This window comes from Lampetra planeri, chromosome 34, assembly GCF_965212315.1.
Source record: "Lampetra planeri chromosome 34, kcLamPlan1.2.h2, whole genome shotgun sequence".
In the NCBI taxonomy this organism is placed as follows: Eukaryota; Metazoa; Chordata; class Hyperoartia; order Petromyzontiformes; family Petromyzontidae; genus Lampetra; species Lampetra planeri.
The window spans coordinates 4,690,367-4,714,065 of NC_136140.1; the positions used below are offsets into that span (position 1 = coordinate 4,690,367).

General features: G+C 42.3%; 1 protein-coding gene across 1 annotated transcript in view; it reads right to left on the reverse strand.

Moving 5' to 3' along the window:
- Nucleotides 1-23,061, reverse strand: part of LOC144730049 (ribitol-5-phosphate xylosyltransferase 1-like) — a 36,933-nt gene extending 13,872 nt beyond the window's left edge. Inside the window, exons 1-5 of the mRNA XM_078610563.1 lie at nt 22,909-23,061; nt 17,707-17,979; nt 11,446-11,548; nt 5,608-5,701; nt 3,135-3,358 (exon numbers count right to left, since the gene is read on the reverse strand). Of these exons, the coding sequence (XP_078466689.1) occupies nt 3,135-3,358; nt 5,608-5,701; nt 11,446-11,548; nt 17,707-17,979; nt 22,909-23,044 (830 nt within the window). The 5' untranslated portion in view covers nt 23,045-23,061. The remainder of the gene's footprint in view (nt 1-3,134; nt 3,359-5,607; nt 5,702-11,445; nt 11,549-17,706; nt 17,980-22,908) is intronic.
- Between the last annotated feature and the right edge of the window lie 638 nt (nt 23,062-23,699).

A 23,699-nucleotide genomic window follows, 5' to 3' on the forward strand; every position in this document is an offset into this window, starting at 1 on the left:
ACCCAACCTGGATTGACCTGGAAGCAGTCTTCCAGTATTAGTACATTATTCAGCATATTTAAGCATGGCTGAGAAGAATAACTTAGGAGTCCAAGCATTTCTGTTTTACAGATGAACTGGGTGGACTTCATTATTATTCGAATGTATTTTTACATGTGGTAAGCCTCTCATTTTAACCCATGAGAAATCTATTTTTGTGTAGTGATAGCAACATATATAATGGTGAATAACACGCAATAATGCAGCTTACCACCTTGCGTGCGTTACAAGGGACTGCAAGATAACATTTTTAAAATGTAATAATGCATGCGCCTTAGCCGTTATCTGCTAAAATGCTGAACACAAAACGTGACATACAAGCACATATGGAGGGTTGTAATGTTGAAAATAAGCTCATCTCGAATGATAAAAAAGCATTTTGGTCAAACAGTTCCTCCTCTCAGCGATAGATGTTTACATCCGCTAACAATGTACAGTATATTGCACAGTTCCTCAAAAATAACCCCCGAAATGTTAACTCTCGGCAGCAGCGTTAAGGAAGGAAATTTTTGGTGTCGCAGTTCCACAAAGACAGCCATTTAGACCTACCAACTTGCACGTGTCCCAGAGTGAATGTCATAATCTACCAATGTTTGCCATTAAAGAATTTAAAATAACATTTCTATGAAACAAGGCTGAATTAGCGAGAGGACTGTGTTTAACAAACACTAATAGTTTGACCAGGCACCACTGCAGATAATAGACGATGTTATGTTAGACTGGCAATTTAAAGTCATAAATACCTGCCTATTGGGCGATAAGATGAGCATTGCCATGGCAGAAAATCAGCTTCAGGCTCAGATCACTTCGAGGAATTGAGATTCTGTATACACATTTCCTTACAACTTTAATATGGAAATGTAGTTTAATTGGTTTATAAACTGAGAATAGCGAATTAAATAGAAAATAAAAATGGCAAAAAGCAAAATAACATTTAAAAAATGAATAATTAGTTTTATTCCATCGCTGGAAAATAATTACCGTCATTCCACATTGTACCCAGCCTATAATTAACAGCTGGGTGCAGGGAGAAACATAATAAAGTGGAAGTGAGATGTTAAGTTATTATTAAAACATGGTAGAAAAATGTCATGGCGTGCCACAAACCGCAAAACGCACACTCGGCATGCACCAAGCACAGCGCTGTGTCCCAGACACGCATTGACGGAGCAACCTTCCAGAATTCATGCGGAAGTTTGATCGTTCTACAAACACAACGGTCAACTGAAACTTGCGCGGAATTCCCCGAAGTGGCATCTTGGGGGGGGGGGGGTGTTTCGGAATGAGTGGTGGTGTAACAAAACAGTATGTCAATTCGTGGATTAATATCGATTCCTAACCCTCACGAGGCATGCGTTGAATTGCGTGCTTCAGATTGAAGCGTCACAGAGGCTTTATGATTAAATAAAAATATTAATATACTGGATAATAAAAATGTCATGCACAAACTGATTTTTATTCCAAGAGACCGTGCACATGACACGGTAATTATCTGGCCATTCAGAAGGAAAGCAGAGGGAGTAAATACACTTGGTTGAAATGCAATACTTGGAAGTCACACTTGGTTCAGCATTTCCCATGCTTCGATGAATTGTCACAATTCTGAATCATCATTTGACCCAATGTATTTTACCCTTGTGGAGGTTAACAAACAAACAGAAAATGTCTGGGCCGCATGGCATAGTGATCAGAGAGAACTTATCTCGCGTAACAAAAAAATCCACGAGTTGACTCCAGTGTCAACCGAATTAGTACCACTGTAGGACGTCAACAATAATTAAGCCATGGCAAGACTTGCCCCTGCCATAGTAATGTGTGGTTTTGATCATAGACTTAGGGCTGCAAAACAGAGATGAGACACACACCCCACACCCATTTGGACAGAAAACCACTTTGACTATTAGAACTACAAACACATGAATGGGCAATTATTCTGCATGTATCTTGAGCACAAGAATCCACTTCTAGTCTATTGCCATAACCCTATGTTGTGGGCAGCAGAGCAGCAGTGCAGGAAAATTCATAGTTGTACTATACTATGCTCTCAGATCGACACTCCACTAACACTGAATCCGCACTTGCCAATGCCGGATTCACAAATACGAAGGAGGCATTACAGAAATATGCTCAGCTACTCCAGATGGAATTATCTGGCTCAACCACCTCAAAGTAAAATTATAGTTGTCGCTTTACATCAACATCAACCATACGAAGAAGAATAACAAGTCTCGTTGAGACCTTTTTGCCAGTATAAAGACAATGAAAAAATATAATAGGCTTTACCTTTTCTGGTAATAAAAAGGTCTAGTTTAGGCTAATCAGTTTCAAAGACAATGCATATACAGTAATCCCTCGCCACTTCGCGGTTCAAGTTTCGCGACCTCAGTGCATCGCGGATTTTTCGAACTGATTTAAAGGCCTCATTATACCTGTGCAGTAACACCATCATCATCATCCATCATCACATTCATCGAACTGCAAAGGTCTGTCATCGTCGTCATTGTCATCGTCGTCGTCATTACTGGAGTCAAGTCTCAAGATACTACTGTCATTGGTGAGTGTAGAACACCATAATACGTATGAGAGAGAGTGAATGTATAATATTAAGGTTTTATAATTAAATAGATTTAAGTAAAATATATATATATATATAAAGTATAAATATACATATTTTAAACATTCTGGTACCCACACACACATATATGGAAATTCCTAGGGGGCCAATCCTACTTCAAGGATTTTCACCTATCGCGAGGGGTTCCAGTCCCCATTAACCGCGATAAACGAGGGATCACTGTATTATCAGAGCATGTTTGTTTGCATGTTTTGCCACAAGTATGTGTGGTTAATGCAGACCTAATACCTTAAAATTGTTATCCATTTGGGGTTTGAATACCTTGACACCTGTTTTCTTGCCAGAAAGGGTAAAGCCTATTCTTATTTTTACAAGAATAAGAGGGCTGACCTAGCGTGGTAAAGCGTTGCCAAGCATCGCCCACGGCATCAGAGGGGGTGCAAGCCATCATCCAGCAGTGGACCACGGTATGGGGGAGTGGGTGGGGGGTACCGAGTGCATGGGGCCCAGCTGGACTCACGTCGCAACACCCAGTGGCCACTGCAGCACAGAGGAGCCGTCCACCAAGGGGCTGTCGTACACGAGGAACGTGGGCTCCAGGAAGCCGCCAGCGCCGCGCAGTAGCGGCACCAGCCAATCGTTGTCGCAACGCTCGTTCCCCAGCAGCACGAGGCCGGCGCCGCGGATCCTGCCCTGCTCCACCAGCTGCTGTGCCCACTTCAGCCAGGGCCTGGCAAACGCCACCTTAAAGACAGCCACAGAAAAACAGCATTGGCGGTGATGTGACGTTATATATATTAAACAAACCTACAAACTATTTCAAATTACTAAGGGCTCACTGAGCTATAGAGCTCTTTTTATAACCTTTTATTTAACTCACTCTGTCTGTTGTTGTTGTCATGGTTGTATCCTCAAATCTTGTAACTCAATTTTAACCCACTTCCCAATGTGGTATCGACTGCAAACTTTGTATACTTATGTCATACTGATGACAATACTATATTCTATCATGAAAAATAGAAAACATATTTTAAAACATTATATTTTATATGTTATGTTTCGGCTTGGGTCTAATTGTCCACGTTCAACTGACGTTGGCTGTAATTGGCCACGGTCCCTTACGTTATGGCAAGCTTCGGGGCCACTTCTTGGAGTCGTGGAGTTCTCCCATTACTAGTACGGTACATTTCATTAAAGCGCGTTTTTTAAAAGTTTTTTTTATATTACTTATTCATAAGCGACCTGGCCACAATTGATAGCTCAAACGAAGTGGCTTATCATGGAGCGATTTATTGCAACCAAATATCCTAAACGCAGGTTGATTCTCAATATGGAGGGAAACACCAGAGAACCCAAGAGAAAAATCTACGCGACCACGGGAGAAACATGCAAACCCCAAATATACAGGCGTCAGGGTCGGGATCGAACCCATGCCCTCCAGTGTACTAGGAGAGGTAGTTAACATCTCGCCACCATGGTGACTCTGAAAAGTGAAGCGACTCCCGAGTGGTGTTTCTCAACTACAGTCCTCAGAGCCCCCCAACCCTAAGATAAGGATTTCCGTGAATACCAATACCAATCGCTAGGTATGTGCAGTGTAGTGGCTTGGTTTGCATTGGAATAGCAAAGAATCCAGCCAGGTTGCTTAGCGATAGACGAAGTGGCTTCACAATTGCGAGTTCAAATCCTGGTTGTGGGGTTGTGACTCAGGCCATCATCCCTGTGGGGCCATTCTCTTGGGTGAGCAAATACTATGGCGCATTACCGGTTGAAATCATTAAGTGGGGGTGCAACAGTTACAAAAGGGAGGCACAAACTGGCCAACTTCGTAAGTGATTTGGATCGATTTTGGCCAGGTCTGGCTGCTGTGCTCTCCAGCCCGGTTTCTGTGCCAGTGGTCATGGAAACAAGGCACAAGGCTAGCTTTGCAACGTATTCTCGAATTGTACCATGTATTCTTGAGTACGGCAACCGCCGTTCCACCCCACCACGTGCTGTTGGGAGCTTCTCTCAGAACAGAAGCGCAGAGAAACGCGAGGACCATCGTGCCAAACAACATGCAGTAACCAGCCAGAAACACATCAGAGCTAAGATAGCACAACCATGAAAACATTGGGTACCACGGTGGCGAGATGTTAACTACCTCGCCTTGTATACAGGAGGTTGTGAGTTCAATCCCAACCCTCACGCTTGTATATTTGGAGGTTGCATGTTCTCCCCGTGGTCACATGGATTTTTCTCCGGGTCCTCCGGTTTTCCCTGGATATTTAGACACATGCCTTTCGAGTATTTGGCTGCTATAAATTTCCACACGATAAGCCATTTCGTTGAGCTATCAATGTGTGATAGCTAGGCTACTTCTGAAAAAGAGATACACAACTCAGTGGGCCTTACCTGGTAAAATAAGTTTAGTTTTACAGTAATCCCTCGCCACTTTGCGGTTCAAGTTTCGCGGCCTCAGTGCATCGCGGATTTTTCGAACTGATTTAAAGGCCTCATTATACCTGTGCAGTAACACCATCATCATCATCATGCATCATCACATTCATCGAACTAAACAGGTCTGTCATCGTTGTCATTGTCATTGTTGTCGTCATTACTGGAGTCAAGTCTCAAGATACTACTGTCATTGGCGAGTGTAGAACACCATAATACGTATCGTATGAGAGAAAGAGTGAATGTATAATATTAAGGTTTTATAATTAAATAGATTTAAGTAAAAAAAATATATATATATATAAAGTATAAATATACATATTTTAAACATTCTGGTACCCACACACACATATACGGAAATTCTTAGGGGGCCAATCCTACTTCGCTGATTTTCACCTATCGCGAGGGGTTCCGGTCCCCATTAACCGCGATAGACGAGGGATCACTGTATTCTGTCATATGCAGTACCAATGCGCAAGTCAGCATGCGCTCCTCTAATCATCTTGGCTGCCGCGGATGAGAGTGAGATGTGTGGGGGAGGGGGGGTGTTCGTTCACCTTGTTCTCCTCGCGGCCATTCAGAACGAGCATCACCGCTTCCGCACCCTCCAGTGGCACCTGCTCAGGCACCAACATGGGGCCTGTACGGAACCTAGGCACAGTGACAAACACATTCCTCCATATTCAAATGTGGGAATCCAGTAAAACGCGGGAAAGTTGGCCCAACGGTGCAACCACATGGCAACAACGTTGGACCAACGTTGCACGTTTACTGGCGATACAGTGCTCGTGTAAATCCGACTGCTGCGTAATCATTGGGGACTGTGTGGCTATACTTCACCGTGCTGGTTAGTGCGCGTTGGTGAAAGGGGTACACCCCAGATTAGTTCAGATGCTACTCGCCACCGATTATAGCTGTGGCCAGAAATCTAATTCAAGAACGTCAGGTTCGTAACGCAGTGCAATAACCACTGTCCCACCCTTCACGTGACGGGTTGTGTGTAAATAAACACCAATATTTTGTTTATAGGCAAAACTAGAGCCCAGTTAGGTGCATTATATCTGCAAAGGTGTATGCTCACCCACAACTAACATATTTAAAATATCTAATTTAAAGGCACAACCCAAGAAACAGCTACTATATTCTAGATATGTACCTATGTTGATTGTCCCAGCCTTCCAACAACCTTCATTATAAGTTGTTGAACCTTCATTATCGACAATAAAGAGCCTTTAAAATCAGTCAGAGGTACTCTGGTGACATCACGAGGAGCATCACATTTCTAAATAAGATGAATACATCGTAGCGCATCGCTGCAATGTCACACGAGCGCTCCTGCTAGTGATTAACAATTTTTCTCATGAACGAAGTTCCCGACTCGCGGCAGGCAGCACGGAAGAGTCTTAGGTGTGCATCTACAAAATAATGGGGACATGTGATTGTCGTTCCCTTTACAAGGTTCCACAGAGAACAATCTTTTATAAAAATGTAAAAAAAACCTCACACACTCATGTGTCATCTCCTCTGGCAAGAAAACCAGCGGATAATCATCATTAAGCACTCTCATATTAAAGACTTCATAAGTGGACATTGATGCACACTGTAAGGAATCAAGTCTGCATTAACCACACGTACTTGTGGAGAACATGCATACAAACAAACATGCTGATAATATATGCATTTTCTTGGTTCTTTCGGTAAAGTCATGAAGAAGGGAAATAATAAAATAATAAAAATAAAACATAATAAAATAATTATCACGACGTTTCGGCCTGGTCTTCACCTGAGGATGGCTGCTTACGTTGTGGCCGAAACATCGTGAGAATTATTTTATCATGTTTTATTTTTATTATTTTATTATTATTTTATTACTTCCCTTCTACGTGACTTTACCGAAAGAACCAAGAAGATGAATCCCTGCAGTCACGAAAGCTTTAAATCGAAATATATGCATTGTCTTTGAAACCGATTTGCCTACACCAGAGACAGCCTTCTTTGTGGCCTAGTCTCACCGGTGTCAGACCAGCGAACGCCAAAAGGCAAGCGGTACAAAGAGGATGCACGTATGAGAGCATGAATAGCTCTGGTCGAGCAGCTATATGATCAAAAGGTATCCATTTGGTGTTTGAATATCTAAACACCAGTTTTATTGCCAGAAAAGGAAGAACCTATTCTTATCCTTCATACTTTGATGCTGGCAAAAAAGGTCCCATGATAAGAACAACAATCTCAACAATTACTTTGAATGCAAAACACGTTTCCCATTACCAGACCAGTGACGAGTAATCCCATCCTCATTTCCCTTCTGGATATCCTTTCATCTGTGCTTCAGCCTGTGTGGATGTGTCATGACCTAAATGACTCGGGAATGTCCAAAGCAATGTTGGTAACATTTTAAAACAATCTCAGCTACGGGGATGAGGCTGGAAAGATTTTAAACTGGCAAGAATTTAAATGAAAAATACGCGAATGCCTTATTTTCAAAGTTTGTAAAAAATGATCCATAAAATTAAATAATAATCGAATTCAAATAACAGTAAACTATATATTAACCAAAAATGGAAGTAAAAGCCATTAGGTATAAAATAATGTCATACATTTTGCATTAACACTTAATTTCAAAGCAAGCCCCATCACTGAAACAACATCTGATTACTGTAGCATTATAGAATGCTTTAAGACACTTTATATGCTAGCAGGGATGGCCAGGATTCAAATCTGTTTGTTTTGTTTTCTTTGTTTAACCACAACGCTTAGATATATTTAACAATATTAATCTGCTCCACCAAAGCAAACTGTAGAGGAAATGGTCATCCAAAATTGTTTTTCAAAATACTGGAACATTCCAGAGTATGAAAAATAAAATAAATCACGACTTTTCGATAAGGGGGGAAGGGAAGGGGGAGATTTATTTTATACCTACGCGACTTTACCGAAAGAACCAAAGAATATGGATTCCAGCAGTCACGAAAGCTTCAAATCTAGATATCAAAAATAACATTTACCCAATTTTAGATGAAATGATTAAGACAGATATAAAAGCACCCGATTGTCACATCATTATGAATGCATTTTTCGCCAAATCGTTAAATATCATCACTCTTTCACTCATGTAGACAATGCCGTTGACAAAACAAAAAAATAATCTACAAATTAAAATTATAAATTAAATGTCAATGTACTGGTCGGAGAAAGGCCTCCCCCATCTGGTCATCATATTCAGGCATATGCTCTCCTGGATGCCACTGTCACCACTCCATCTACCAGCCATCATTTATTGTTGCAATGCGCCCCATGTGCACTCACCATTCACATATTGTCAATACGATGTCTCTGCTTTGCATTTGTGCTCACCCGCAATTCTTTCGGCGTTACTTAAGAGTGTTGCAGCCGGTTTCACCTTCTGTTCGTCAGTATGCACGTTTCCAATACATTATATTCGTGTAAATTCTTAAGAATGTGCTTTGTGAACATGTTTTTAAACGTTATATATAGCAAAGCGGAGCATCTTCTGCTTCCTGACATATGAACCTTATGGTGCTACCCCGGGGTACCATCGTACCCCGGCTCTCGCAAAATGTCCACGATGCAGTCATTTTTAGTCTGTTGATGGTCGGCGATGCGGCAATCGACTCATCTCGACAAGCTGTACACGATGCACCACTACGGTGCGTACAAGCGTTCCGGGTTTCAGCGCAATCGTGCTCGCTGCGTTTCGACATCGGAGTGGCACCGATTTCGGAATGATTACCCCAGTCGCATCGTTAAGTACATCCCTGGAAAAAGAAGTGTCTCAGAAATTAAATATTTAAATGCCTCGGTCATTTTGTATATTTGGTACCCCGAGGTACCGCCATAAGGATCATATTTCCCACTCATGTGTGGACTGCCTTCCTGGCCCTCTTTCTCCACACAGCTCTGTCCTGGTCCATCTCAACGTCCACTCTGGTCCTTCAAATCCCAGTTCACCACTTCAAAGCAGTTCTTTCTATAACGCCCTCCCCATCTCTGCCCTGGTGTATCTAGTCCATGTATATATCACCTGAAAGTTTTCCTTTGGGCCATGTTGTCGTAGCTATCAGGGCAAAAAAAAATAGCATGTTTGTACAAAGTAATTTTTGCCTGTGTTGTGTCTGCACGTTTTTGGCAGTGCTTTGATCAATTTGTCCAGGTTTCAATGTGCAATTCTCAAATAGCTACACAACTTTATATGACAGGCTTGTTCATACTGGATCTTCACTAATATTATAGTGCCTTCTCAGTGTTATGAACAGATCCACAAACAGTACCAATACACAACGGCTTAAAACCTTCGTTTACATTCTGATTGGCAAAATAATTAGACTAGTTCAGTTATCAGCTTAACACAAACAAAAAAAACATCCAACAGTAACTGTCCTACAATAAAAAGCATAAAACAGATATTTTAGGCAATGGTCCTTATTTTTATCAACGCAGAGAGGCCAGAGAAGTAGAACTAAGATATCCACATTACACCAAAAGCTTAATTTTGTTTATCAGCCTCAAGTTGTGCAAGATGTGTTTCTTGGAAAAGGGCGATGTCCGTGTTTTTTTAAAAAGGTTAAGAGCCCCACGTCTTTTGATGGGGTGTTTACGGCCATTTACATTTAACGAGACAATGTTCAATTTAATGGCCACTGGGTCGTCTATTATCGCTGCAGGGGGCCGGCCGGGTGAAGGGATCTGGACTCGCACGCCCAAACGCCATTTGACGGAGCGGTAGAGCTTTTTTTTGTAACTAAAAGTATTCTAATAGGGTACAGCCATTTTGATATTTGTATTGTTGTGGACCTTGCAATTTAATTTTACAATGTGACAGCGGACAACGTTACACGCAAAAATCAGATTTATATTCTTACTGGGGTTGCTGCTGGTCAGCCCCAAGAGAGATACAATCTGACATGAATGTATGGTTTGTATGTGTTGTACATTAAATGCCTTTGAATTAGCATTTAAAATGGACTTAAAAAAAGAGCCAAATCCCATTACATAGGCTGTTCAGGTTTCATTTACTCAGATCTATATACATGATAATATAAATAGTACACATCTGTCCTTCGTCAATACACAGCAGTAGGCTTCCCTCCCCCATGCGTGCAAATGATTGGGGTTATTTAACCATACTTCACCATGTTGGCCAGTGCGGGTTGAGGGTAGGGAGCATAGACGTGGCAACGTAGAAGCACAGTATGACAATAATTTGTCTGCACTATCCTCTGCTGCTCACAACGTAGCCTGCAAATAACTTGGCGTGCGTGTGCTGGCCCATCCAAGAATTATCGAAGCTAAACCCGAGCTTCGGAGATTTGACAACCACTTTAGTAACAATTTTTTTTTTATTCAATGCTCTAGCAGAACCAGATAGTTCCATTCATCTCATCTATTTTACAGAACAAATATGAATTAAGTACACAATGACGCCGGGAGATGTACTGAGGCCTGGTGATAAAACCATAACGCTTCAACCCGCGCTTCAGGGTTTGTTTCCTTATCCTCTAGCACCCTCATGTGGTGCTGTTTCATAGTGCATAATACGGTCAGACGTCCTCCAACGGTTTAACAAATTCATTGTTTTAGAATTTAGACCCATATTTTCGATGTACATTAACAAAAAAACGAACACATACGTACATTAAAGTGTGTTTTATACAAAACGAATTTAAAATACTTTCAGATGGATTTCATTTGAGGACTGATGCGACTCCATTACCTTTGGATTCACATTGTGCCGCAGCTTTACACATGGACCAGTCAAAAGAAGAAGTACACAACACACATTAGCAAAGTTGCAAAGGATTACAGTAGTTAAGAATTGTGTAAGCTCTGATGCATGACATTCCTCGGTGGTTATAGCTTTTGCCAACCCCTCGGAATGGACAAAGGCCTCGTCATACCATGTTGGTAAAGTGAGTTGTTAGATCATCCTTCTCTAACCTGGTCATTAGAAGTTGGTGAAGTGGGGCCTAGGACTGGGTGGAGTTATAAACTATAAAAAAAACTATTTTTTATTTTACCAGATAAGGCGGACTGAGCTGTATAGCTATTTTTGAGAAGCGACCTGGCCACAAATGATCGCTCAACGAAGTGGCTAATCACGTGGACATTTATAACATTCTAATAATACCCGAAACGCACATTTCTAAATGTGGAGCGATAACCCGGGAGGATCACGGGGAGAGACATGCAAACTCCAATTATACCGGTGTCAGGGTGGGGATCAAACCCACGACCTCCTACATACCAGGCGAGGAAGTTTACATCTCGCCACCGTGGCGCACCATCACACGTCACTGGTGTTAGCCGTGTCCCGGAATCACTGCGTTTAATAGTGCTGTGCAATAGTGATAACCACTACCCACCCCTTTAGCCCATACCTGAAATACATGTCCTTAATGGTCATGGCTCCCTCTTGCCACTGCCCAGAAGAATCCATGGTCACCAGCTCTCCTCCAAACACATGCTCCCACAAGTACATCCCTAAGAAGAACACACACAGACCATCAGTACAACATGGTACAAATACATTCTTATGCACACCATGGCGCCTGAGAATAACACATTTCATTGTTATGGTTGCAGAGAAATTATTTCTTTTTTTAAATATTTTTTTCAATGCCATATCAATCCAATGCTGTATGAAGGCCTTCCCGCGACACATAGGTCGTGAGGGTCTATTGACCATACTTCACCAGGCTGGTCAATGGTCCAGAACTGATTCAGATATCTTTTAACACCGATGTTAACCGCCACTGGGAATTTCACTAACCACGACACAACCAATCCCCCTTTTCTTTAAAATACACAATTCTACATTTATAACAAAAACATAAACCACGTCCACACACAAAAAACCCACGTAATAAAACACAAAACAAGTAAATAGGCCTCATCAGCGGACAATGCTAATTGACATTGCACCTCATTAGCCGTGCGACTCCCACGTCATCTTTATTCCCTTTTCATTTGTGGTAGCCAAGGGCATTCTTGCCCCAGCACACACACCGCAGGTCAAAGCGGATTAGTTTACTCCACTCCATCCGCCAGTAAATCCTTGCCTAAAAACCTAGAAACCTAATCCGCACTTTGAACCGAAAGCCTTCACCAACCCCGGCCCATTGACTGTAAATGTTCAAAAAAAGCACACGACGTCTAAACTTACGCCGCAGCAGAATACCACTACAGTGCTCGAATGAGTCCAAAAATGTGTTCACGTAAGAATTATTGTATCGCGTTCTACCAAGTCAATTGAGAGTAACATTTTTGAAGCTTGTTAACATTTAAACACAGCTAAAAAAAATGTTCTGCGCATGTAACCAAAGCACCAGGAATGTACCCGGTCTCATCAGATGTCGGTGGTATGGAGGGTGCTTGGAGGGGTGACCGCCATGCATAACAGTTGTCATAGGCTGCAAGGGCTATGTAGTGGACAAGAGCCAGTGCAGAAAAATCCATCGTCATGTTTTTAGCACCTCTGCTCCCCACCTTAACTAGCAAGGCACGGTATGGTCATGTAACCCCTACAAGTCGCAAAGCGTAAGGAGGCCCTCATTCAGCAGTGGATTTACAAGAGGATACATTATATGCAATCTGTCAATCAATAGTAATACACAGGTGACATATATGTTACGAGGCCTGTAATGAAATCCACAAGCAGAAAACCCCAAAGTGTGTTTTTTATCTGAAGGATCTTCAGATGCGAAAAGGTCTTACGGTGCCAGGAATGGGTTAACTATAAGGCCGGCAAGTATACCCATTGATTTAAAAAGTCAACTTTGCAACAACAAAAGATTAGGGCCAAACCAATCCCTTGCTAAATCATCCTGCCCAACAGGCATCCCTTTGTGAGTGAACCATTGCAACTGAACAAAGTTCCCCCTACATACATACAAAAACATAATCTGTATTATATCCCAGATTAGCAATTGCATTTTATTAGGTCAGATTTTAAAATATATTGGATTAATGAAGTGGAAACAAACAGCTACTCAGCCAAGGCTAATTCTGTGGTTAAAGTTATTTGCAAATGATTGACATGTTTTCACTATATAAAAGTAACATTGAGAAAATTAAGGGCATGAATTAAAAATTGACGAGCGCCGAACTTGACGGGAACTCAGAGGTTATTGTTGGGGAGGGCACTTACACCGTTAATCCTCACATTACAATGAAACACAATTAAGTAATGCAGCTTGAATAAAGCCATATCAGGCTGGACCCTCCTATGGAACTCAGCAAAAGCTCCGAAAGGTCATTATGAAAAATAGAAAAATAATACAACATCCCGATAGACTTTTCTTTCCCCATTTCGAGTCAACATCATTCTTTAGGAGGCAGAATAGATAAAGAGGTCATGGCAATGGTATAACATTGTTATTTTAATCAGTATTCTTTTAACTTAATACGTTGTTTTTAAATGTGCAGGTGCATTAATTAGCAAACCATTAACCCCCCCTGGTATGGCAGCAAGAGCAGTTTATGCGAAAGCTGTTGCAAGAGGTCACACGTTTGGCGCAATGGTCCTTCGCCGACTATGCGAGATGAATTAATGAATAACCCCACACTAAATGAGCCATGATGCTCTGTGGACCTAGATCCCTGGTCACTTGCTTCATTAACCGGAATCATTCCCTTCCCTTACCCTGTGGCCAGGGGGAGATGGGTCAAGATATGCTAAAGTGAAAGGTGCTCATGTTGTCACTGGTGAGGTCAGACATTTAAACTGAAAACTATTATCTTTGTCAACCTTACTCCGAAAACAAGGCGCACGCATCTCTTTTGACGCCAGAAAGGAACTCCACAACGGGATAAGGGATGAGTGTGTGGGATAGGTTGAGAAGATAGTCCAGAGGCCGGGGATTTCTAATCGGTTCGGCTATGTCAGGCTGCTATGGGAAACCAGGCTGTCTGCTGCATTGCCAGCTATGTGCCAGCACCCAGTCAGCAAAGTTCCAACTGGCTGTGGATATGAGATGCCAGACAAGCCAATGGGCCAACTCTGGACGGATTCCTGCCCATGTTTTGTTCTTAGTTAAGACATCAGGCAATGGTGGCAAGATGTTAACTCAATCTTAATTTTAACTACGTGACTTTACCGAAAGAACCAAAGAGTAAATATGTTAACTCGTTCGTCTGGTATGCAGGTCGTGAGATTGATCCCAACCCTGATGCCTGCATATTTAGAGTTTGAATGTTCTCCCTGTGGTCACGTAGATTATTCTCAGGGTCCTCCAGTTTTTTCCTCCACATTTAGAAACATGTGTTGAGTATTTGGCTGCAATAAATTTCCACGTGACAGGCCACTTTGTTGAGCTATCATTTTGTGGCCAGGTCGCTTCCGAAAAAGAGCTAGTAGTGGGCCTTACCTGGTAAAAAGAAATACACATAATACAGTATAAAAAGAAAAATGTTGGCAACTACAATTCTTACTAGGAGGTATCAGACTACTTGCAGAAACATTAATATTACTATGTTAATTTTTTGGGTGGAAGAGGTGGCACAGTGGTCAACACGATGCGAAATGAACCCAGCAAAGTGAGTTTGATTCCTGACCATGACTAACATCAGTGATGAGTTATCTTAACCAGTCCTGAGGGCCACCCTTCACCAAGCCACACGGCGCAGCATGGTTGGTTAGGCATGGTCAAACTACCCCTGTTAGCGACACAGAGTGGAGAGGCCTTCTTCCAGAGTGGAATGACAAAGGGCTGGAAATATATGTATTGCAACTGCTGAACTAATTTATTAGCGGAATGCATATTATGTGGTTTGTTGTCCTTCCCCTGCACCTCCGATTAGCACGATTGGCTACGTAGGGTATGAAAGTTCAACATCCATACATACGGTATATGGAACAGTTAATTTAATTATCTTGCACTTAATTTGGACACCATAAAGCCATTATTTCCACAAGCTAATGCAGTTAGTACAGACTTCCGATTGGCTTCGGATTATTAAAGCTCACTCTTAGCGGATACATCTGCTATGTGAGCTAAAGCGTTACACACTAATAAGTGACACTTATGAGAACGTGTATAATTTTTACTGTGAATGCACAGGAGCCGGCAGCCCTTTAGTAACTGCACAAGAAACCCACTACACAATTTATCTACAAAACACATTCCAAAAAAATCGGAGGTAAAATTGTCAGAGCAGAAAGCTGTCATAGTTTAGGGGATGGAACCAAAATGAGTACTACTTTAGGTGGCAAACCGTTCAGTAAAAGGCAAAGGTGCATGCAGCCCTACAATTGCTTGCTCATACCACTGCTGTTCAAAGGCTTTCCACTAGAGCAGTCGTTCTTAACCTGGGGTACACGCACCCCCTGGGGGTGTGAGAATTCCTGAGAAGCAAAGGGGTGCAAGGCTGCAGTAAAGGTAAAGAACCACTGCACTCGAGGGTATTTGGCACACCTTTGCTGTCTAGACATAAAAAAGGTGGAAGTACCCTCATCTTACACAACCACACGCGACCGGCGAGTGTAAAAATGCTGCCCCCAATTGTAGGGATCGGAGGTAACTTCAAGGGATGCGAGGAGTAGTTTTGTGATATCTGCTTCTGGGAGCAATTCTCTAACACATATGGTTCCATTGCTCTGCGAGAGACCGAAATAGTTTGTTTGGCTCTTGACATGACATCGATTGCACATTGGAGATAAAATTGCGGAACATTCCGAAAATGATGGAATACATATAGATATTATAATTTGTGAATGCATATTTTCTACTATTTGGTAGCCTTGGGATGTGGCCATACGCACACGTCATATACATTAATACGTGATTGTATTCTAAAAACTATATATTTTGTGCCTGGACTGTTTGAACAAATGTTAGCCTTTACTAATCCAAACGATGCCAATGTTGGTAGAGAGACTGACACCAGCATGTGCAAATGTAAATCATTGTTATTTGGGAAAGTGCACAGATATGGTATCTTAATGGCTACTACACGCCAATATTAACTGTTTGTGCTTCAACCAACACGCTTCAAAATAACCTCAACTTCGCATCGAGACATAGACCGATTCATACCTGTGCCCTTAGTGAAAATGTCACATACTGATAAACATCACAAGTTGTTACACTTTGATAAAATATGCATTCAAGTTAATCCAAATTAATATAAACTAATAACATGCTTTGTTAACCCAAGAAAGTCTTACAGAGTCTCAATAATACATTTTCGGTGGCTCAAGCTTTAAGATGTTTGACCAATTCCCTTAATTGTGAATGTGTTTTTGCCATTTGTAAAGCGATAACACGGAGGAGATAACAGATATATTTAACACTGCCAGAGTGGCGTATTTAAAAGTAAACTAAACTTTGTATTTTAGCAGGCAAGGCCGACTGAGCTATATAGCTCCTTTTCAAAAGCATCCTGGCCACAATTTATAGCTCAACCGAGTGGCTTATCATGTGGAAATGTACAGCAGCCAAAACCTCTAAACACATGTTCATAAACATGGAGGGAAAAACCGGAGGACCCAGAGAAAAATCCACTCGACCACAGGGAGAAAATGCAAACTCCGAATATACAGCAGGTGTCACAGGGTCTCAGGATCGAACCCACGGCCTCCTGTATACCAGGCAAGGTAGCTAACATCACGCCAATTCACAGCCCAAGCCAATGACAAATGGCTTTCCCTGTTATGATCCCATTCAAGTGCTTTGGCCATTCAGCATTAATCCTCCAATCATGTGCATCAATTTAAAGCACCACTTTCAACGACCACTGTGAACAGGGTCCAAAGGGGCAAACTGTCCTCACAATATACAGCTGTCCAACTTTAAGGTTTAAAATGTTTAAAGGTTTTATTTTAAATGTAATATCAGCCCCACTCAAAAGGGTATCAAAACATTGCACAAACAAATGCAAAAAATACAATCGGGAAAAATATGGAATGATAAAATGAACTTCAGAGAAAGCAATGAGGAAGTAGTGAGTTTTGTATTCTCTCCTGAAAACTCAGGTGACTGAGCACACCAGACCACAGCTAGCAAGGCATTCCAGGTCTAAGGAATATGAAAGAGCTTCATCGCTCATCAGATTTCTCCAGGATAAAGATTCTGACTCAAGAAGGCCTGACCATCCAGCGTCGGGTGCAAGATCCGAGGCTGGGAGCCGGTCCTTCTCTGATGATCACAGCACACAGGCCCCAGTCACATCAGGGACCAAACGAGCACGCAGGTGCGAAGGTCCAACTTTTGTAACAATGTCACGACCATATTCTTTTGGTCTGTGTCGCTCTATTTATTGTGAGCTGCAACACTGGGAAAATAAAGGCAGGGTCTGCAACACGAAACTTTGTTGAACTAACCTCGATATATAGGTTGTCTGTTGCACACTCATAGGTGCTTTGATTTTCTAAATACCTTTATATAGGTAAATCATTTGCCAAACGCACAAAAAACATAACATGGCGATTTTTGGGGGGGGAATCTTTATATCCATAGCTTAAGCATTCCCTTGACTAGATTCCCCATTTGGTCAGTGACTCGTTGGTCACAGCCATACAGGCAAAAGGCAGGGAATCGGGAATTGGGCCTTCCCATCGTTTGAAGAGTACAATTGAAAGTGCAAGAAAGTTGACTTGTTTAAGTTCACCTTAAGAGCTTTCAATAAGTTTAACCACATACCAATGGCAGCTTTTCCCCAGATGTGCACCCTGCGCAGGCCTGGGGGCAGGATGATGGTGGCTTGCGGTGCCCCTGGTGCAGCCCCGGGCACCTTTACAATCCACGTGGAGTCATCCTCTGGGCCAGGGCGAGGCCTCGGTTTGTACGGAGGTTCTTTCTCAAACTCCTGGCCCCATGGATTCCACTCCGTCCCGTCATCTTCCTCCTCCACCTCGTCCACTCCTTTTCCAACCATGGCATCCACTTGTCCAGCTCTGCCCGCTATATGCCGGTCTGTTGAACAGCACGCCAAATGCAAAGAAAGCAAGGTATCAGATTGCTGCAACTGGCATTTTCACATTAATACGAGTTAATGAAAGAAAGCCTTTGCACCGTTTCATCTGCTGCCAATCCATGATAAAGAAAAACAAATCCACTGACGGATGAAGGCCTCCCCACCCGGTGTTGGTCATGGATGTTGATTGACGATACTTCCCCATGCTGGTCTATACAGGTTGGCGAAGGGGCAGGCCCAGGACTGGGTGAAGATATCACTTGCCACCAAAGTTAGCTATAGCCAGGAATCGAAACCAGGTCATCGGGTTCATACTAGAATGTGCTAAACGCTGCGCCACTGCTCCACCGCCTCACCAAGAGACTTATTCTACAACACGAGTTGTACATGAAAATTGTGCTTCAGAAAAATTAGGCTGTTGGGCTTTTATCACTCTTTCAAAAAACCCTGCAAATTCTGCTCATAAGAATATTGCACACTCTGGCGCATGCGCTACACTTTGTCATTCAAAATGCCAAGGTTCTTTCCACCACGTTCCAAGAATGACAACTTGTGACATATTTATTAGTTACCTGGCAAATTGCAGCCGGTGAAAACTAATTTTGAAAAAAAACTCGCAGTGCATGCTTAAGTATGGGTTGATAGGCAGCAGAATGATTTGTGCCCATCATGAAGGGAACATTTCAGCATTGCAACAACTCAAAGTGAACACCTGGGTCACAGAGACATGGGCTGCCTGTTATAAAGAATAGATATCTTGCATCCATCTTCAGGGGCAATCCGTGCCAACATTCCTGTGGGAAACAGGCAGGTATTTTGTGCAATTTCCGATGATGGATCTCAGCTCAGTCTTGATGGTATCGGATTTATGTCGAAATTCTACACTTGTGGAATTCCGCAGTAAAGAACGTTTGACATGTTTATACAGCAGATGCCTGCATATCTACCATTGCACTGAAAAAGCAGACGAGGTCATCGGTCTGTTACTTGAGAAAAGCATGTTTAATGTATAAGAGGTTTTTTTTTGGGTTAGATCGCGTAAAAAGATGTGTCGTTAAAACCCGTCACAGCCAACTAGTAAGGGTTGTCACGTAAACAGAACGTGCCAATTTGTCACTAGAACAGCACACCGGTGTGTTGGACAGCCAAGCCACAACATTTACAATCCGAGCACGACGTTTTGCCAGTAATTAAAACTAGCTTCATCAGGCGACAGCCAGATTTGTGGAGAAGTCTAACTGTTTCGTTCCTTAGAGGCGGGGGAATTTATGAGTCAACGTACATTATGCATGTGCATTATGCGAGCCCTTTGATCTTGACATGTTTTGTTTACATGACAACGCCGTGTCGGGTGGTAGCGGGTGTTAACGACACATTTATATATTTACACGATCTAACCCCCAAAAAAACCTCTATTATGGATATTGGTCGCGAAAGCGTGTGTTAAAATGTTTAATGTATATTATACAATGTTGGAAACACCTTTCTCAAGTTAAAGTATCCTGTAAGTATTGACTCACTTTCCCAATACTGTGACATGTCCAGCCATTCTATTGAATGGCTGGACAAACTTGTGACCCCTAAAAATCTTTAATCCCATTTCAAATTGGAGACAAAGCATGAATTTTCCTAATTTGATGGGAAATATAAAAGCTCACTGCAATATACTGTGAATTAAATCACAAGAAATATTTTTGGGCAGTGCATAACTTTTAAAAGCTGGCAGGTCGTTCACACATTACGAGGTAGGTGTCCAGATCGTAGCACACGGTTGGAGCCTAGGGGAGAAAGATTTCATTTCATCCTCAATCAGGAGCCAAAAAGTACCCATGGGATAATTTTGTGGTGGAGGCTGAAATGTGGGGAAACCTGCTTTCTTATCCCTGTTCAAAGGACTTGCGGCTTTCCACACAGAAGACCATTCACACTCGTGAATCGGTGTAGCACAGGTCAACCTTTATGAACGTTTAAAAAAGCAGCAGAGATGAGAGGCAAAAAGATTTGTAAGATCACGCCACCTTTTAGTAAACTTTATCCATGACACAACACACATGTTGCGAACCGACACATAGCATAATACTCCGATGCTTCAACATACATCCACAACAGCCACCTCAAAAATAGCAGATGCCTCACTGGTAAAATGTAAACAATCTCAGAAGCACATTACTTACAGCTGTCACCGCAGAGCAAATGTCCTTAAAATGTGAAGAGGGAGTAGGCGTGTTACAAAGCAGACACTGTACGAACTTTTGCTTAGACAAACACCAGCCCATTTCTTGTGCATGCATTCATTACAGCCCACACGTGTTAATCAGTCAAATGTTCTAAACCTTCCTTACAAAACAATGTCGATAAAAGTCAGCCTTTATATTGTAAACAAGTTTTTCAAGGTTAAAAACGCATGTGCCGTGCAAACTATGTCCAAGTTCTTTGGACACGTTCACCATGCGTGGGCAACTTAGCCCTTGTTACTCATTACGAAAATATATATGTTGAAAATGCAGTCTCAAAATGGGCTTCTGGAAATTTACCTGCAAATGCAAACGCGTGCGTGTGTGTGTATGAATGCTGATAAAACTTCACATGCTCCTCGTCTATGAAACACAGCCGAACGAAATGTCCTTTGTAAGTAAGTAAAATCACGTGTGTTTTAGCCGGTGGAGGACGTGGCACTCCATTGCCAGGCCACACAAGTGGGCTTCGGTAAATCTAGAGAATCTCAGCCCACAGTGATGTGTACACACAGACCCCTGTCTCTTGCTCACAACCATCTTCTGTGCAGTAAACCTTCTGGACTGCAGGAAACAAGGGACATTTGAAAAGCAACCTTTTCAAATGCTGCACAAACACATGGGGACTGTTCATGAGAAAAGGCAACACTTAGATTTGCCTATATTTGACCAATTTCTCAAAAGGTCTCGATACAGTTACTACAACTTAATTAGCAAAGCAAACGGTACAACAAGATGATTGAAATACATGTTATTGCCGAGTTACAAAACATAGGCATCGTGAGTAAAGTTTAGATTTGTTTCTTATCCGATATGCACCTGCAAATGTATTGTAACACATCAACACGTACAAACATATCAATTCATTACATGTCAGATTACCGTAAAGTTTTAGAAGTGTTTGCAGCCTGCCAACCAACCTCTCTGCAGGCAAACGGTGTCTAACTTTTGTACAGCTCCCATTATTATGAACACGATTCCAACGTAGAATGTCCTATCAGCACCAACATTATACAATACAGACTTTGACCTCATGGTAGCAGCAATGTGCCTTTGCAATCCGTGTGCAATATCTAAAGCCGAATTTTGTTTAACTTACATATTAGTTAACAAACAGTCTCTGTATGGCCGTGTTGATAGTCTTAATGAATTCGTGTGTACCAACATTTACATTGAATGCCCCGTGTTGATAGTCTTAACTCTTAATTAATTTGTGTGTACCAACATTTACATTGAATGCCTGACTCGTAATAAAAGCCTTTTTCCGCAATGTATTATCACCGGTTATATATAAATCGTGTGCGTGTGTGTCTATACTGTGTAGGGCTGTATTGGTACAAAGCGTGGTTGACAGCTGCTTTTAAATCTTAAGATAGAAAATAATTTATTTAGAACTGCTTATGTTTAGTTTGTTGTCCTTACCCCCCGCGCCCCGGCACCTCTGATAAGCACAGTCGGCTACGTACGGCGCGAAAGAAGCTCAACACGCATTCAACATACACGTTTCGTAGACTTGAAAATAGTTTTTTTACCCTTTTATCTGGCAACAAAACTGACACCTTATTTACAAGGAGTCATATTTGCATTGACCACAATACCTGCGGTCGGAATGCAGACAAAAAACACAACTCTGTTAATGTATGCACTGTCCTTGAAATTGATTGATCCACACACGAGACAGCTTTTCTTAGAGCCTAGTCTCACATGGTGTTGGACCAGATGACACCAAAAGGCGCACAACTCAAAGACAATGTTTCGTAAACTTGTTGAGTTTTTGCTCTGGTGTTGTGTGTGGGGGGCTGTGGGGAAGAGGCATTCTTTGGCGTTGTTGTGCGGTCGTGTTGTGTTCCACGAGGATGCCACCACCACCACCACCAACAGCTGCTGTTGTTGTTTGCTGTCCCTCTTCGCAACAGGAGGCCCCGATGTGTGCTCACTTTGTGCGTGTTGGCTATTAAAATCATAAGCGGTGGAGACCGTTACGTTGCTTTAAAAAGCACGCTGTCATACGCGGACACAGTTGCATAGTTTTTTTAAAGCTGTCGTGTACGCGGTAATCTCTGCGTAAGGCTGACAATGGTAATAAGACGCATTAATAACACACCACACTGTACAGTACGCATACTGTACGTAATTAAAACACATTATTTGGTAATGCTGCTGCCCCGTTTTTTTGCAACGGGACAAACAACACAAAATAAAACCAAACCCCCAATACGTTCAATAACGCCGTGGATTTAAAAAAAGTAAAAAACATTAACAAGCGACGTTTCGGGCAATGACCCTCGTCAATAAGCACATCGTCCAGCGTGGCAGCCGTTACACACGTGACAAGCCGTTAAACGTATAACTTTGTCCGCGTTGCAATGAACCGTGCGTTGCTACTTTGAGCCATCTCGTAATGCACACGCGTTAACGTAAAATGAAAAACTAAACCGCGTCAACTTAACGTAACACAGTAAAAACGCAACACGCCGGGGATTCAATTTCGTAGAGAGCATTAGCAGCCCTGGCGCTCTGCCGCACGCTCATTGGCCCAGCGGGTCAACGTGCCCTCCGCGATCGCGAATCCCATTGGCCGAGCCGCGAGACCCTCGGCCGCACGCGCGTATCCGAGCTAGAAAATACAAAACGAGCGATACCTTCAAATAGTACTATGATATAAAATACCAAAAAAATAAAATCTACACTCACCTCCAGGGCTCGCATGTGGCCGCAGCGTGGAGGCGGACTGTCTGGCGCCGTAGAACACCACGTAGGCAGCGTAGAGCGAGAAGACGCAGTAGACGCCGCCCGCCGCATAACAGAACCGCCGCCTGCTCAGCCGCATCGTATGCCGCGTCTGAGCTTGCTCGCCCCAACCTCCCGGGCTTTTTATATGTGCGGTGACGTCACCACGTTGTTTGCGGCGTGACGTCATCGCGTTGTTTGCGGTGTGACGCCATCGCGCGAGCCAACGTCATGACGTCGTTACGCCAAGTCCATGTTTTTTTGTTCTATCACGTTAATCAGATTTAGATTTAAAGCTTTGGTGACTGCAGGGATTCATATTCTTGGTTCTTTCGGTAGAGTCACGTAGAAGGGAAATAATAAAATGATAAAAAATTAAACAATTAAATTATCACGACGTTTCGATTGCAACACAAGCAATCATCAGGTGTGAAAATCACAGCAATAATAAAAAAACGCCACTAAAAAAAACATTCTAACTGTGGTTTTCACACCAGATGGATGATTGATTGTATTGTATTCGAAATGTCGTGAGAATTTGATTGTTTTATTTTTTATTATTTTATTATTTCCCTTTTACGTGACTTTACCGAAAGAACCAAGAATATGAATCCCTGCAGTCACGAAAGCTTTAAATCAAAACCAACAATACGTTAATCAGAAATTATAATGTATATTTATCGTGGAGAAATCCGATGAGGTGTGAAGCTCTTTTTCACAGATGTCCAGTAGGGGCGGGTCAGAAAGTTACAACA